This window comes from Polypterus senegalus, chromosome 8 (assembly GCF_016835505.1).
Source record: "Polypterus senegalus isolate Bchr_013 chromosome 8, ASM1683550v1, whole genome shotgun sequence".
In the NCBI taxonomy this organism is placed as follows: domain Eukaryota; kingdom Metazoa; phylum Chordata; class Cladistia; order Polypteriformes; family Polypteridae; genus Polypterus; species Polypterus senegalus.
Window position 1 is genome coordinate 104,884,651 of NC_053161.1, and position 16,493 is coordinate 104,901,143.

At 37.6% G+C, this 16,493-nt stretch overlaps 1 protein-coding gene across 2 annotated transcripts in view; it reads right to left on the reverse strand.

Moving 5' to 3' along the window:
* Positions 1–686: 686 nt before the first annotated feature.
* nudt4a (nudix (nucleoside diphosphate linked moiety X)-type motif 4a) overlaps positions 687–16,493 on the reverse strand; it is a 72,104-nt gene continuing 56,297 nt past the window's right edge. Inside the window, exons 3-5 of one of the 2 annotated variants that reach the window (XM_039761540.1) lie at positions 8,088–8,132; positions 7,706–7,793; positions 687–3,847 (exon numbers count right to left, since the gene is read on the reverse strand). In XM_039761540.1, coding sequence (XP_039617474.1) covers positions 3,642–3,847; positions 7,706–7,793; positions 8,088–8,132 — 339 coding nt within the window. In that variant the 3' untranslated portion in view covers positions 687–3,641. The remainder of the gene's footprint in view (positions 3,848–7,705; positions 7,794–8,087; positions 8,133–16,493) is intronic. The other variant, XM_039761541.1, reaches the window with a different exon arrangement.

Below are 16,493 nucleotides of genomic sequence, written 5' to 3' on the forward strand. Positions count from 1 at the left end.
CTTCAATTGGCAATGCTACCATTTTAGTTCAATCTGCAGAGACAATTAAAGTTACTCCTTTCTTCCCATTCAAATCACATCCTTAGACATGTTTCATTGCACTTGTTCATTTTATTTTTTGAATATTTCAAATATAAAAATTTAAAAGTATCTTACACCAACCATTTTAAAATGGAGAAAAAAAAGACAAGACATGCAATGCAGTCATATCACATTACAATTTAAAGAATACACCCATGTTCTTTAGTGCCAATGCTCTAAAAATTGAAATTAAAAAAGCAGCGGCAACGCATGGATTTGAGCAGACAGTCCAGCTCTGCTCGGTAACAGACTTGTCATGTGCTGTGGAAAAACTCTCACCAGTCTTAGCGGAGTCCTGTATGGCAGGGTTTCATTAACGTTTGTAATTGTTTAAGTTTGCCTGAAGAAAGCAATTTACCTGCACACTGCTTAAAAAAAACAGCAAGATTTAGAACACATCAATAAGTTATATTAATTTGGAGGAAAAAAAAAAATAATAAAGAGGCACAGTGGTCTCCTAATACTGTTAAAATCAGCCTTTTAAGTATACAACAGGCTATAGTATTTTAAAGGTAACTGTTTCCTTCTGTATAACTCATAACATCTGATCCCCAAGATCAATGATATTGTCTTATAAAAAATCAGCACATCAGCATCTTTTTGACTTCTAGATGTAACACAATTTTACAAAGCCTCGCAAATTTCAGGAACTGCTTATATACATAAAATATATATGTAAGCATGCAACACCCAAACCAAGAAAAAACTATCATTTTCATCAAATCCAGTTACATTTGCAAATACCCAGCTTCTCCAAGTTAACCACAGTCAGTCTTGAGTTTCCAGACAGTATGAGACAAAGCCTATAGTACAATATTTCAAAGCCTCCCAAGAAATGCAAGCAGATGAGCTGTGGTGCAGTAACAGAAGCATAGTGCAGTGTGCACTGCCACCTTGTGGCATAAGGCCAGTATATATTTACAAGAAATCCATCCAAGAAAGTGAATTAAAAAAAAAATAAAAAAAAAATGTTCACATCACTTAATAGTCAGTCACAAATAAAGGGGCATTTGTTGAAATTTATATAACCTCAGGCGTGGCTTGACAAAAAATTAAAAGGAACATCCAAAAAAAAAAAAAACACAAAAAAACTAAAAATTCCACTAAAAATTTTGTAAGATTTGGTGGCGTGCAGTGATACATTTTTAATCTTATCATTATTATTATTATTATTAATAATGCTAATTTGTGGTTTCCCTAGGTGTACACTATATTGAACGTTTGAAAGGAGACTTTACATTTGCTTTTCCTGCAAACCACAAGATTGTCTTTTTGTTGATGATGTCTACACGTGGAATTATAAAGGCAATATTGTCAGACAGGAGTTAACCATATTTCTCTTATACCCCACAGACAACTTGTTTTGTCCTGATCAGCTCAAAGTAATAAGCTATTTCAAATACTTTTGATTTCATTTATTTGTCCAGCCAACAATTCAGATGACCACAATTGCTCTCTTGCCTTCTGCAGCTTTCAGGTGCCTTTTACTAGTAAACAGCTCACTTTTTGTCTTGTGCTGGATGGGGTTTCACTCGGCTTGATTTCAGTGTAAATTGCTCTCAGTGAGCAAGTTTTGTCCTTCCTAAAGCCAATAAAATTGTGTTACTCATTGACAGCTTGACTTTCAGTTCAACTGGAATCAAATTCTCCTAACAGTTTTCCCCCACAAGAAGGGCACAAAACCATACAGAAAACATACACATGTAATGGCATTTATGAAAGGAAAAATTGCATGCGTCACCTTAACCTTTCTGCAGAAAGCACATTCTTGAATACAAAATAAAAACCTTTTTCTTTTCCTTGCAAACTGTTCAGTTCAGCATATCCATGTATCCTTGGTCTTTGTTTCAACTTCTCAAAACCAAATTTGCTCAGCCCTTGAGTAACACTCTCAGTCTCCTTCATTTCATTTTCTTTAGTTTAGTACTTTTGTTTGGCATTTTTATGATAAAAAAAACAAACCATGACATACTGTTTTACAAGCACAAGTTGTGAAGTAGGACTACACACAGAAATAAACACACAATGATATTTGTAATATGGCTGTGTTTTCCTTCCAGCGCACTGTGGCTCTAGAGTTGCACCAAAAGTGACACTCATTGCAAAAGGGGAGACAGAGGGACAAGTAGGATGGGTGAAGAAACACGACTGTGTGTTTAGGCCTTTTTTTTTTTTTTTTTTTTACAGCAGCATTTTTAGTAAAATATTAATTATACAATAATAAAAAAAGAAATAGAAAAAATGCAAAACTATTCAACAGGTTTCTGTTTTTTTTCATATTAAAGATACAAACTGCCAAAACCATTCCAGTCCAACGATTCAAAATATTTACAAGCTCCACTGTCCATTGTAAAAATGCAACTAGGACACATATTAGTACGTGCCACTCAACATGAGAGGGTGCAAATGAAACAATTCAGATAACACTCCCCCCCAATATCTGCTAAGTGCTGAATTCATAAATCACAGAAAGCATGGCAGCTCATAAACAACTTTAGGAAGTTTGCTGTAACTTCAGCTCTTGCCAAATAGTTACAGTAATGTACACCACTTCAGGAGCATATAGTGATTTATTCATCAGGGATACATTGTCTCTCATTAAATCACCTGCCAGACATCATTTCAAAATTAAACATACATAGCACCTGATGTGTTACATTTGCTGTTCAAGAGGATCATGTTTTAGAAGTGTGCCTACTTCTGCGAAGCTTTAACTACACACATTATTCTAGGTCTTTCCATATCTCAGACATCTTATTTATACTATTACAAAAAAACTTGTAGGCACAATATTTGCCATTTCAGTTACATTAAATTTAAATTTAACTATGGTTTACCTTTGTTTTATGGTTTTATATGCCAATCAAATGGATAGCTGATTGCACTCATAGTGAGGTAGAAGAAGAAAGCCAACATTCTCTAATATAAAAAAGATCTCTATCTACCTAAGTTCATAGAGCAGCTTGCTGTGAACCACATTTACGCAACCTTCTGGCTAAACAGCAACAAAATGAATTCTCTCCAAACCAGCCTGTCGTAGTAAAGTAATTAAGAAATACAAACTTCCTTAAAGCTACTTATTTTATGTTTATAGTGCTCCTTTGATGCCTCTTAGCAAAACGTGTTCCCCAATATTATGATTTCACACAGCTCTGTACTTAGGAGTAAACGGATGTTTAACTGCAGGCCTTCCAGTTTCTGAATACAATACTTATTACTCTAAAAAAAGTCTGCTTGCTGTTGACATCTTGCAATGCTAAGCAGGAGTATACAAATTCCCAAAAAAGCACCCTTTAAAAAGGCCAAATAAGGCAAAGTATCAATTAATGTCAGGTATGGCTTTGGTTTTTGTTTTCTTTTTTAAATACTATTTTACAAATTACAATAAAAAAAATCATAAACCCAATCACCAATAATAATTACACCTTCCCAAACCCCCCTCCCCAAATAACAACTTAGTGTCAACACTGCAAGAGTTCACGCTAAAGTCTTTTTTCTTTTTAACCCTTAAATGCACATGAATGCAGAAGGCTTTCTGCAAGCACAGACGAGTATTTGTCCTATCTCACTGTTGGAGGCTTTCCTGGAGTCTGTGAGGAGGTCACATACAGGGAGGAGTTGTCATCCGATAGGGTGGGAACAACTGAATTTCCATTGGTAGGAGAGCAGCCCAATTTGAGTTTTTCCAAGTATTCAGCATGAACTGGTTTGTGACACTGTAGAATTTTAATTGCATCTTCTACTTTAAACCATTCTCGTTTTCTTCCTAAAAAGAAAGGGAAACATATGTAAAAGTCAATTTGGTGCACTGGACTGCTAACTGTGCAGGTGTAACTCCTGCTTTGAGTACTGCACTGGCAAGATAGGATCCAGCTCTTTGCAACCCTGAAATCTAGACGAGCAGGTTCAGAAAACTGATGTATGAATAGACGTTGGTTAAAATAAAAAGGGAATTTTGAGTCAAAATGTTAAAGAGTGTCAATGGATGTACAAGCTAACATTTAGGGATGGCTACATTAGCGATACCTTGTAATATATGTGTCACATTTCTCAAAATTTAATTTAAACATTTGTCTATTCACCATATTATACATACAAACTCGTTATGGTACACGCTTAAACCGGCTCTATTAGTATATGTGCATATACAGTATACATACACATATTTTATATATGCATCAGAATGTACGGCAGCATATTTGAGTCACAGAGAAAAAAAATTAGGGACACAGTGAAAAGGTCTGTTTTGTGATTAAAGTGAAAATTTCTGCTTCAATCTCGTAGTTTATTTTGACATTAAAGTAGTAGTGTCACAAACGTTACCTTATAACCAACCCAGTTGTTAATCGCTATGTGCTTCTGGGGATTCCTCCTGAACTGACAGCAGCAGCAGGCAGCGTTTGCCACACAGAACACATTAAATTTATGATATTCAAGCTCTCTGCACATTTGGAATCATTAAATTTATACTAGATATCACTTTCATGATAAAATGCATTAAACTATGTATATTACATTTTACAGATAAATAGTTAATTTTAAATAATGAATACAGTTAATAATTACACATTTGGGGGTGGCACAGTGGCGGAGCAGTAGCGATGTTGCCTTGCAGGGAATCATGTCCCTGGTGTTCCCTGCCTGAAGTTTGCATGTTTTCCTGGTAGGTTTCCTCAGTGTGCTCCAGTTTTCTTCCAAAGACATACAGGTTTGGGGATTTGGTGATGCTAAAATGACGCTACTGTATGTGTGTGATTGTTTTCACCTTGCAATCAGCTGATGCCCCATCCAGGGATTGTTTCTGCCTTGCACCCGATGCATCCAGGAATTGATGCATCCCTGGATTGATAGATGTAATCATTAAACATCCATCTTTTCAGAGATATTGTGGCAAGGTGTTCTGGGAATTTAATGGATGTTTTGGGCAATTCACAACACAGTGAAGCTGAATTTTGTTTTCTCACCATGATGATATCTCGCACTGCCACCTGGTGGAATCTTGCAGATTTCTGTCAAGTACACATGTAAGTATAAACAGTACACTGCTTGTGTAAAAGCATCTGTAGGAGCACGCATTGCATGAAGTATAAACCCGGCCTTACTCCTCAAGCTGGACTGTACTCTTGAGCCCTCTCATATATATTAACTTCAACGAAGGTGGGGGCACCTTAATGGTATAATACATGCAGTATTACAAAGAGCTGTGGTGTCCCCTTCAAGGTTCAATCATGACGTGTTGCTACTCTCTGTTTCACAAAGCACAGACAGAAATGCCAAGGTCATTTTAATCACTTGTAGAGTTCAGTAAGGGGGTCAAGCTCTGACAGAACAGATAAAGCTGGGGGACACTGCACATACTATAGTTCACAATTCTTTTAATTTTTTTTTTAAAAACCTATTCTTATCTGTACAGTGCTGAAACCGTTCAGTTCATTCAATGGGATGTGTAAATGTCCAGCCTGTAAACATCTATGATCGTATATAATAAGTTAAAGGAAACAATAATTCAGTCTATAGTGCTTTTGACCTAAACACTCCAAACCCTGTACAAGATTACATATCAAATCATTACATTCAAATCCTACTGAAGCTACCACTTTTACAGACTCTTCTTCATGATGAAATTCTATTTATACCCAGAATTCCAATTATTCCTACTAATTAACTGTTTGCACTTAAAAATATACAGTTTCCTCTAATATAGTGTTTTGCAATGACTATCTGCAAAGTCAAGTCACTAGGAAAAGCAAGAAGTGATCTACAGCAGGAATATTTTACTTATGTACAATTGTATGTACCATGTCCAAGAGTGGGCAGCACGGTGGCACTCTGCTGCCTCACAGTAAGGAGAATAGGGTTTATGTCCCAGGTTCTTCCTGCATGGAATCTGCATCTTTATTTTGCATCTGTTGGGGTTTTCTCTGGGTTCTCCATTTTCCTCCCACAGTCCAAAGACATGCAGGTTAGGCGGACTGGCGACGTTAAATTGGGTGCTGTGTAGGAGTGTGTTCACCTTGCAATGGGTTGATGCCCCGTCCAGAGATTGTTCCTGCTCTGTGCCCTGTGCTTGCTGGGTTGGGCATCAGCTTCCATGTTACCCTGCTCAGGATTAAGTGGGCTTAAAAAATGGTAAGCTATGTTCAAAAATAAGGAGCTTCAGTGAATTAATTATATTATCCCCTGACAAACAAATATCCATCCATTTTCTAACCCGCTGAATCCGAATAGGGTCACGGGGGTCTGCTGGAGCCAATCCCAGCCAACACAGGGCACAAGGCAGGAACCAATCCTGGGCAGGGTGCCAACCCACCGCAGGACACACACAAACACACCCACACACTAAGCACACACTAGGGCCAATTTAGAATCGCCAATCCACCTAACCTGCATGTCTTTGGATTGTGGGAGGAAACCCACGCAGACACGGGGAGAACATGCAAACTCCACGCAGGGAGGACCCGGGAAGTGAACCCGGGTCTCCTAACTGCGAGGCAGCAGCGCTACCACTGCGCCACCGTGCCGCCCTACAAACAACTATTGTATACAGAAATGTACTGAGCTAGTTACATACTGTAGTACTTCTGACACTGCCACTTAACCCTTGATACTTTAAACAAAGCCCAATGTCTTATGAAATTTCATGACTGAAAATTTTCCAAGGAACACAGCTAGTAATATAAGAAAAAACAAATTCAGTATGTGCCAAGATGTGAATCAAATTACCCCGGGTCTCACAAGTTCCAATGTACATCCTCTAAAAGAGGTATGGAGCTTTGCTTGGGTGTTTTTTTTTAATGAACTCAACTGCAATTCTACAATGTATGAAAAATGCAGAATATGCAAGATATTTTTCCTGAAGCATTATTCCATTTTAGTGTGTTCGTGTTGAAGCCAAAGTTAAAATGAAGTAAACAATAAATAAAAACAGAAAGTGTCACCACCCCTGCAAGACAATATTGCAGGTTTACGGCTGTGAATGCAATGTTTTGCTTTGACTGTGTACAGGTCCCAAAGCACTGTACAGAAAGGGTGACCCATACAGGTAGGAGGGGGAAAAAAATTTTAAAAAGTAGAGCAATGCAGTATTTTTCTGTGGTGATACATTATTGACATGCTCAAAACAAGTATCAGAACTGTTTTTGTATATTTATTTTTCACAATATTACAGTTAAAAAAATTGCATTTCACAAATACTATCAAGTACTCTGCCAATGTAGTACCGTCTCTCCAACTCTAACTTGACACAAGTGCTTTTCAAATAAAAAACAGCTTTCAACTGTAATATATTATAGAAATGTCTAACACTTAATAAAACTGTGAAGCATAAAAACCACGAAGCATTATGTTATTATAAATGAAAGTTTCAGAATAATTTTGTATTGTGGAGTCCCTGGCAGTTCCCACCTTTAGCATAAAATGGTCATATAACAGCTTGCAGGACAAGCAAGAAAACTAAGAGGAAGGTACTGTAACTTATAAAATGTCATGAATGGTCTACGCAACACATTCTAAGGACACACTGATCATGTTTACTTTTCCACCTAATTCTGAGAAATAAACATTTATCTTCAGACAGACATTTTCTATATATAATTAGGCAGCTCAACAAAACCCACCAACTCACCAATATTGACAGAATCCTCCCAGTCTTCCAATGTCTCCGTCACTGTTAGGACATAAACGTATGTCCTGTGCTTCCGATCTTGGTTCTGCTTAAGAAAATAAAGTTAACAATACTTTAAATATTGTCTTTTAGTTTTTATTATAACTGTTCTTTTCTAGTTTCATGACTTGTGGGCATTAGAAATTTATTGATGTATACAAGTCATTTGCAAAATAAAATAGTATTTCTTACAGGAGCTCAAGGTCTCTAAATCCTCAGCTAGCAAATACACTTCTGTACAACAAATATTTCTAAAATTCCCTACAATGCAATGTAATATCTTCCCTTCCCCAGTATGGCCAATATGTGAACCTTAAAATGTTCTCCCTCAAAAGGTACTTACCTCAAACACTCCAAGTAGTCTCCCTAACTTGCCTTTCACACCAGCCTGTCAGGAAAAAGAAACAGCCACTTAGTTCAGTATAGTACAGATAAGAGCAATATAGTGATTTATAAAAAAAAAAATATATTATTATTATTAGTATATATATATATATATATATATATATATATAGCCAGAAGACATCAAAATGTAGTTAAAAGCTGGTTATTATACACAATGCAGATATCAACATAATGAATAGATAAGATAGTTAAATCAAAAAAAATATCAAAAGGAGTAAGCTTCAACAAAACACTAAAATAAGATCAGTCAGTAGGACTAACTAGAATAGTGAAGACGACAAATTAGATAAAAGCTTTAGTGGTTCATTCTTTCTTAACTTTGCTTTCTTTGTCCAATAGATACTGTACAGATAAATATAAATTAGAACTGATGATATCAAAATTCATTCCTAATCTCTTCTAAGTGGCACTTGCCCAGTGCGGTAGGGGCCTCGTGTTTAAAGTAGGCTCTCTTGATCTAAAATAAAGTGTTAAAATCCAAAATAGTGCTAGTATCTGGCATCCCACAAAAAGACACTTTACCTATAATGAGAATGGCTATAAGCCAATCATTGTATTCTATGGACTGCAAAAAATGAATTGAAATTAAAACTATATTTGATACTTGAGAATGTGCAGCTCAACACTGCCAGGTCCCTTCCTGTGAGCCAGAAGGGTGAGCCTAGCAAATGAGGACACTTACACATAGCAAAGGGTAGGTTCAAAGTGAAAAGTGCTTTTATTAAAACAACGGCAATCAAACCAAAGTGTTCAAAAGTTCAATCTTCTTTAAATAAATAATCCATAAAAGAAGTGATGGTCTGCAAGTTTAAAATCCAGATTAAAACCAACAGTGATCGGGTCCTTCATATTATGCCAAGTGAGCCCAGTACCTCTCCAATTTTGTCTCCCCAGCTTACCCATTGCTTGCTCAAATGCTGAGAAAAGTTCTCGTCAGCATAACTTGTAGACAGGAGGAGATTAAATTTAACGTGAAAGAAACTGTTGAAATGATTGTAAACGCCAGGAAGCAAGTTAAAGAAAGCACTACAATGGCAAATACAGAATCTCATTACTATGAAATTTTCATTACAACAAAATATTTTTTTAGGTCCCTGGCACTTCGTTGTAACGCAATTTTACCTGTATATACACAAATAAATGGAGGTGCATCTGGACAGAAATTTAGATCTAGTCAACACTAAACACATAAATTTGAAAATACAAATAAGGAAAAAAAAAAAGAAGAAAAAAAAAAGATTATAGCCTTCCATCCAAACTGAAATAGTGTTGCTAACAACCAAAAATTTATTAAAACATTCTCCAAAAGATGTATATTTGAATACACTAAATCTCGCATAGCAATGAGAACTGAGAAAGCCAAGCTTTTCAGAAATGTTGATGTATGATTGTCATGTGATCAAGCACTGTTTTCAGTTTATTCTGGCAATCCTTCTGCGTTCTTCTCTTTATTGTGAGGACACTGCTTTCCTAACTTCTCTTTATCAGCCAATGGATACAGTGCCTTATTATTTATTTTGGTATGACTTCCTGTTTGTGATTTCCAAGACTTCTGAAGGCCTTATTACTCACTTATTTTTAAACTTTAAAAACAGTTCACGGTCTGTCCACATAAACAAGTCAATTTTGTCCACCAACCCCAGTCTTTTAGCATTTTGATTTACTTTGGATTTACCCTTTACACAATCAGCACTCTTAGCTAATAAACCATGCATGCCCAATAGTCAAGATTTACTTCGTTTTGCTATATTAGAGTTAGGCTGACAAATTTTTAGAAATCCACCCTAAAACATTAGTGTGGACGGGAATGTTTTAAAACTGCTGCTGGCCATCATGAAGAATGCCACACATTTTCAGTATTATATACTGTGGTCAACCTGTGGACATCCTCCCTTATCTCTGATTGACTGCAACTGAATTGTGATGATTTGAGATTTCATCATATCAGCACCTTTTATTAGCATACCGGTGAGTATCTAATCAACTCCGTGAAAATTTACAGGATCCCTACTCTCTCTGGCCCCCCACCCCAACTCTGTATATAAGAGTATTGAATAAAAGTACTGCATGCAATCTGCCTTCAGATTTTATTAAACTCTTGTTAGACAGTGTTTTTAAATATCAGCATACTATGAGCATATATATTTATTATATAATGCAGTGCTTGTGTATAGCTGATTGCTGTTAATATGAAGGGGCTGGTATAATATTGCAATTTTCACATGGGATCATTAAAGTACCAATCCATTTATCTAATATAAGGAGTATTCACATACATACTAGTATCTAAAGCAAAAGTGGCCGGCTTGACTAAAGATATTATTCTATTCAGTGTCATCTTTAACATAGTGTCTCCATGTTTTATAGTTAAAACTCAAAAAAGATCAATCAATCAACATTTATTTATATAGCACATATTCATACAAAAAAATGTAGCTCAAAGTGCTTTACAAAATGAATAGAAAAATAGAAGACACAATAAAAAATAAACATAAGTCAACATTAATTAACATAGAATAAGAGTAAGGTCCGATGGCCAGGGTGGACAGAAAAAACAAAAAAAAACAACAAAAAAAAAAAAAACTCCAAAGCTGGAGAAAAAAAATAAAATCTGTAGGGGTTCCAGACCAAGAGACCGCCCAGTCCCCTCTGATAGATAATTTACTGTACTCTGAAAGATATTTACTGTATTTTTGGTTCAGCTGCTAACTTCTGTTTTACTTTACTGTTTTGTTTGTCATTACTTTTAAAGTAACAGAAAAAAACACATCACCATGAAAAAACTTAATAACCAACAAAACCAGAAATAAGCCATATATTAAATGTTGCCATTTAGTAGGTCTGAAACTGTACTTTAAACAGTTCATATTTAGTGTATATTACAATACATTTCTGTGGCTAAATGGTGATAAAAGGGGGTGGAAATAAATGTTTAAAAACATTTGGGAAATTAAGTCTTTCATATGATTTGCTCTTTACCTTTCCAAATATGTCCATGCTTGTTAACACTATCACAAGAATGCAACCTGACTAGAGACTGGGTGACAGATTAAACTACTCCCTCAGGTTAGTGTGTTACAGAAACCTTCTGGCTATTTTTTCAGTCTTGTAAAGCACTCCACATTGGCAGTTTTAGTTCTCCTGCCAAAACGTACAGCTAGCAGCTATAGGTTTACTCTAAATGGTTCTGATTTCAAGGTTCAGAATAGTAGTACCAGAGAATTGAAAGGCAGTAAATGTGAAAAGCGACAATTCAAAATATGATGCTAAAGATATTTAAAAAACAAACAAACAAACAAACAAACAAACAAAACCAGGCAAAAATGCTTGTTCCAATTGTTTTTCTGCTTAAAAGAAACTAAAGAATTAGTGTTCATGAAACATTTTGATCTACTGGGAAAGAGATTTGAAAATGAGATATATACAGGCAGTCGCTGGGTTACGTACAAGAGAGAGAGAGACTGTTGGTTTGTGCTTAAGTTGAATATGTATTTAAGTCGGAACAGGTACATTATATTAATAAATGCTATAGTTGACCGACTGTAACTAAGTGCTCTGCCAATGAATGATGGAGTTTCACCTCTCTCTCTGACCTTTTTATTATTTCTGCTTTATTTTCAATGGTGATGGTTTTTCTCTTCTTTACTTGCATCAGATTTGTGTTTCAGAGACATTCTTGAAGGGTGAAGACAAAAGGTTAAGATGAGCTGTTCTGCACAGCACTGTGCATGCTATCACAGCAGGAAGGCACCCATCATTAACAGATCTGATGTACTGACAAGAAACAACTTCCCGCTATGTGGATAACAGTACAAACAGGCTTGCTATTGTGAATGAATGGGGGTGGTGAGGGGTGGTTCATCACCAGCCCACCTCATAGTCACCTCCACTACAGTATGATGCCTGCAGCAGCGTCTGCCACTGAGAACGAACACGGTGCAGCGAAAGGCGTGTAGTGAATAGCCCACCACCACCTCCATTCAACAGGCAGCCACCCGAGGCAAAATACAATGCTGCCCCCCGCCGCCCCGTTCACCCTCAATGGCCTCCGTTCTGCCACAACCAGGTCACTGCTTGCAGAATCACCAGCCGCCCACCAAGATTGAATGGGGCAGCCATGTGAGGTGGGCGGGCAGTGAAATCGCTTGCCGCCGGGAGCCACCCGATAGGACACTACACTGCGAGAGCAGCGAAATCGCCCCCCACAACTGGGTCACCGCTTGCAGCATCACCAGACGCCCAGTGATAATGAACGGTGCAGCCGTTGTTTGGTAAGCAGGCAGTGAAATCGCTTCCCACTGGGAGCTGCCCAAGTGACACCACACTGTGCGAGCAGCGAAATCGCCCCCGTATATATACACTAGCAAAATACCCGCGCTTCGCAGTGGAGAAGTAGTGTGTTAAAGAAGAAAAAGAAAAGGAAACATTTTGAAAATAACGTAACATGATTGTCAAAGTAATTGTTTTGTGCATTTGGCGGCAGCGTCACAAAGTTGTTTTCGTCTAGCTGCATCAGAAAATGTACCACAACGTCTCACACGCCTCCTTTTTACTGTTTTCTCACAGCTTGGATTGCTGCTGTCATAATCGGTTTGAGTCTATCTATCTATCTATATCTATATATATATATATATATATATATATATACACACATACACCTACCTATGTACATCATATATACACACACACATACATACAAACATACACACAGGTATATATATGTGTATATATATGTATGTGTCTATATGTGTGTGTATAGCTTTGGTCACTGAGTGCAAGGGAAAAATAATAAAATATAGTCTGTAAGTTATTAAACAGTAACACATTAACGTTTTAAGAAGTAAAGCTACAATGAGCACTACTGGAGTGGTTTCGGGTAAACTACATTTTAAAGACGGTGTAACAGAACAGGTAAGTAGTACTAACAGCAGCTAAAATGTATATGGATCATCTCTCGGTAGTAGATCCCTTTTGAAAGGCGCTACACGACGGCTGTGGTATAGAAATTACATTTTCTATGTGAACGTTCAAATTTATGCCTCTGGTAATGTGCCTTACCAGCATTACCAGCAATTAAAGAAAATTAGTTTTGTGTCCTCTGCAGTGTTAAGAGAAAAAAGGTGTAAAGAAAGGAAAGTTGCCTTTTTCTTTTATATAGTGTAGAGAGACGTCTTCGCTGACGATATGAGCGCCTTTTAGGGACAGTCACAGTGGTTCTTGTGTAGACTGGCGAGACGTCCGTGCCATTAATCGGCTGTGTTGGCACTGTTGGTCCTCCACTCCTGTGCGTGTGTTCATAATCCGACCCGACGACCTCATAATCGTATACGTGTAAAAGAAAGTGCGAAGCGCCTTAATATTAGTTTTCCGCGGTGTAGAATAGGGATCCCGTGTTTGCACTTGTCTGGGCTATAGCTCAGGGGGAGGAAGAAAAAAATTAAAAGTGCTCACTTTGACTTAAGGCAGAAGCGCAGTCAGCGTCTCAAAGGCCAGCACAGCTATGCACGCGCGCCGGCTGCTCAAGTTTTGTAGGGCAGGAGACGCCACTTTTTGCAGACACGTTCACGTGATCAAAAGTCTCAGCGCTCTTTGGAGGTCATTCATCTATACTAATAAAAGGCAAAGCACTGACTGACTGACTGACTCTCCAATTTGCCGTGTAGGTAGAAGGCTGAAATTTGGCAGGTTCATTCCTTACAGCTTCCTTACAAAAGTTGGGCAGGTTTCATTTCGAAATTCTACGCATAATGGTCATAACTAGAGCTCGAAAGCCGTAGGGGGCAGAGTTTCGTGTGACAACATCACACCTCCCACATAAATGACGCAGTACGTAGAAAACCAGGAAGAGCTCCAAAAACCGCTGAAGAAAACATTATATATAACATTAAGATAACGTTATATAATTAAGAAGGCAGCGAAACAATTAGAAGCGAGCGAGTGACATATAAAACCATATTCAGCGGCTCACGTGAACTGACACAGTCGCAGACAAAAAGCAACAGTTCCAAAAGGCTGAACAAAACCAAATTACACTGCTACGCTCAAATAGACAAACCACACGCCGTGGCTAATAGTAGAGGCTTCGCCTCTAAGCGCCGGCGTCAGTTGATTCGAGCAGATGTACCGAGTATGTACGTGCGCTTCCCGATTCATTTTAGCCTCGCATCCCCTTGGTTTGAGACATATGAAAAAAATATGCGGTTAAGCGGAAAGACAGATCACCAATTGAAGCTTTATGAATAATGGATACTTTATTCGCGATCAATGATTGTTTTAGTAAAGCCATACTCAGTGTATTCATTAGATGAACGGTAAAAAAGTAAGAGCGAGGGGAGGGTAACTTATTGAGGCACGCAGGCAAAACCACAATAGCACGCGGGCTCGATGTACTGTAGTGCATGTCAATTCGATCTGAATTGCGCGATCACATTTGAAAAAATATATCTTTTCAAGTTCTATTTAGTCCATATGTGTCAAACTCAAGGCCCGCAGGCGAGATCATTTTATATATTATTGTTATTAATGGCCCGGGGATATGAAGCGCTGGTAACACAATAAACTACAGATCCCATAATGCAGCGCTTCAGCTGCCTTGCCAAACACTTACCACGTTAATCAAGTCTAGCTTATGATGCTGCAAGTTATTGCAAAGCTAGCCCACACGATGCCAAAGAGAAAAGTTGATTCTGAACATAGAGCCTTTAAAAACCGATGGGAGGCTGAGTATATGTTTACTGACATTGCCGGTAAACCCGTGTGTCTCATTTGTGGAGCTAATGTGGCTGTAATTACAGAATTTAATCTAAGATGGCACTATGAGACAAAACATCAAGATAACCTGAAAGACCTGAATGCAATGCACAAGATACAGAAAGCAGAAGAGTTAAAGAAGAATCTGACACTTCAGCAGACGTTTTTACCCGTGCAAAATCAAAGTGATTTCAAGTGAAGCTATTTTTATGGGAGACACAAATGCACCAGTGCAACTTGCCCCACTTTCCCTGTTGCCAAGTAATGTTGAACCAAGTCGGCTGCGGTTTTCCCAAATACGCATTTTGCTGATAAACTGAGCGCACTGCGCTTTGGTGACTTTGAAGAACAAAAAAAGAATTTTGAGTTGTTTCGCAAGCCATTTGCCGTCGATGTGGAAACTGCACCTGTGCAGATTCAGATGGAGGTGATTGAGCTGCAGTGTAATGGCACACTGAAGGCAAAGTACGATACTGCACGGCCCGCACAGTTTATTCACTCCATTCCTGCAAAAATGCTCCAGCTCCGTCTACATGCGGTTCAAACCTTGTGCATGTTTGGTAGCACATATCTGTGTGAGAAGCTCTTCTCAGTGATGAAGACTAACAAAACAGCACACAGGAGTCGCCTCACTGATGAGCACCTGCAGTCCATCCTGACAATCTCCACAACGCAGAACCTCACACCAAACAGAAACGAACTTGTTGCCAAAAAAAGATGACAGGCGTCCAGCTCTTAGAAAATGACATAAGAGCAAAGACAACTGAATGATTTGATTTGTTATTGATGAAAAGAACAAATTTTATTTATATTTCCAGGTTTTGTTATGCACCATGTTTATATTTGAATTTGTGTAATTTTGACAGGATATATTTTTATGGAGAGCAAAATATTATAAGTTATTTAAGGTTTGAGTTGATTTATTCCGGAATAATATTCTGTCGACTAAATAAAAATTCCTTCTATTTAAAATTTAAATAGAACTTGAACAGATACGATAGTTCATAATATCCAGGCATGATTTGAAGCAGGCTGTCCATGCTCGGCAGCCATCAAATTTAACTGAACTGGAAAGATTTTGTATGGAAGAATGGTCAACAATACCTCCATCCAGAATCCAGAAACTCAAAGGCTATAGGAGGCATCTAAAGGCTGTTATATTTGCAAAACAAGGCTCAACTAAGTATTGATGTAATATCTCCGTTGGGGTGCCCAAATTTATACACCTGTCTAATTTTGTTATGATGCATATTGCATATTTTCTGTTAATCCAATAAACTTAATGTCACTGCTGAAATACTATCTGTTTCCATAAGGCATGTCATATATTAAAAGAAATTGCTACTTTGAAAACTCAGCCAATGATAAACAAAAATGCAAAGTAGTAAGAGGGGTTTACAACCTTTTTCGTATGACAGTGTATATATGTATGTATGTATGTATACACACATATACATGCATACATACACACTTTTGTTTTGTTTGGGGGAGAGAGACTTTGTGAGGAGTTAGTGAGGAGTATAAACAAATGATCCCAGGAACCAAGCATGAACAAAATAGGTGAAATGTATACAATATTCAAGGCTTTTATTAT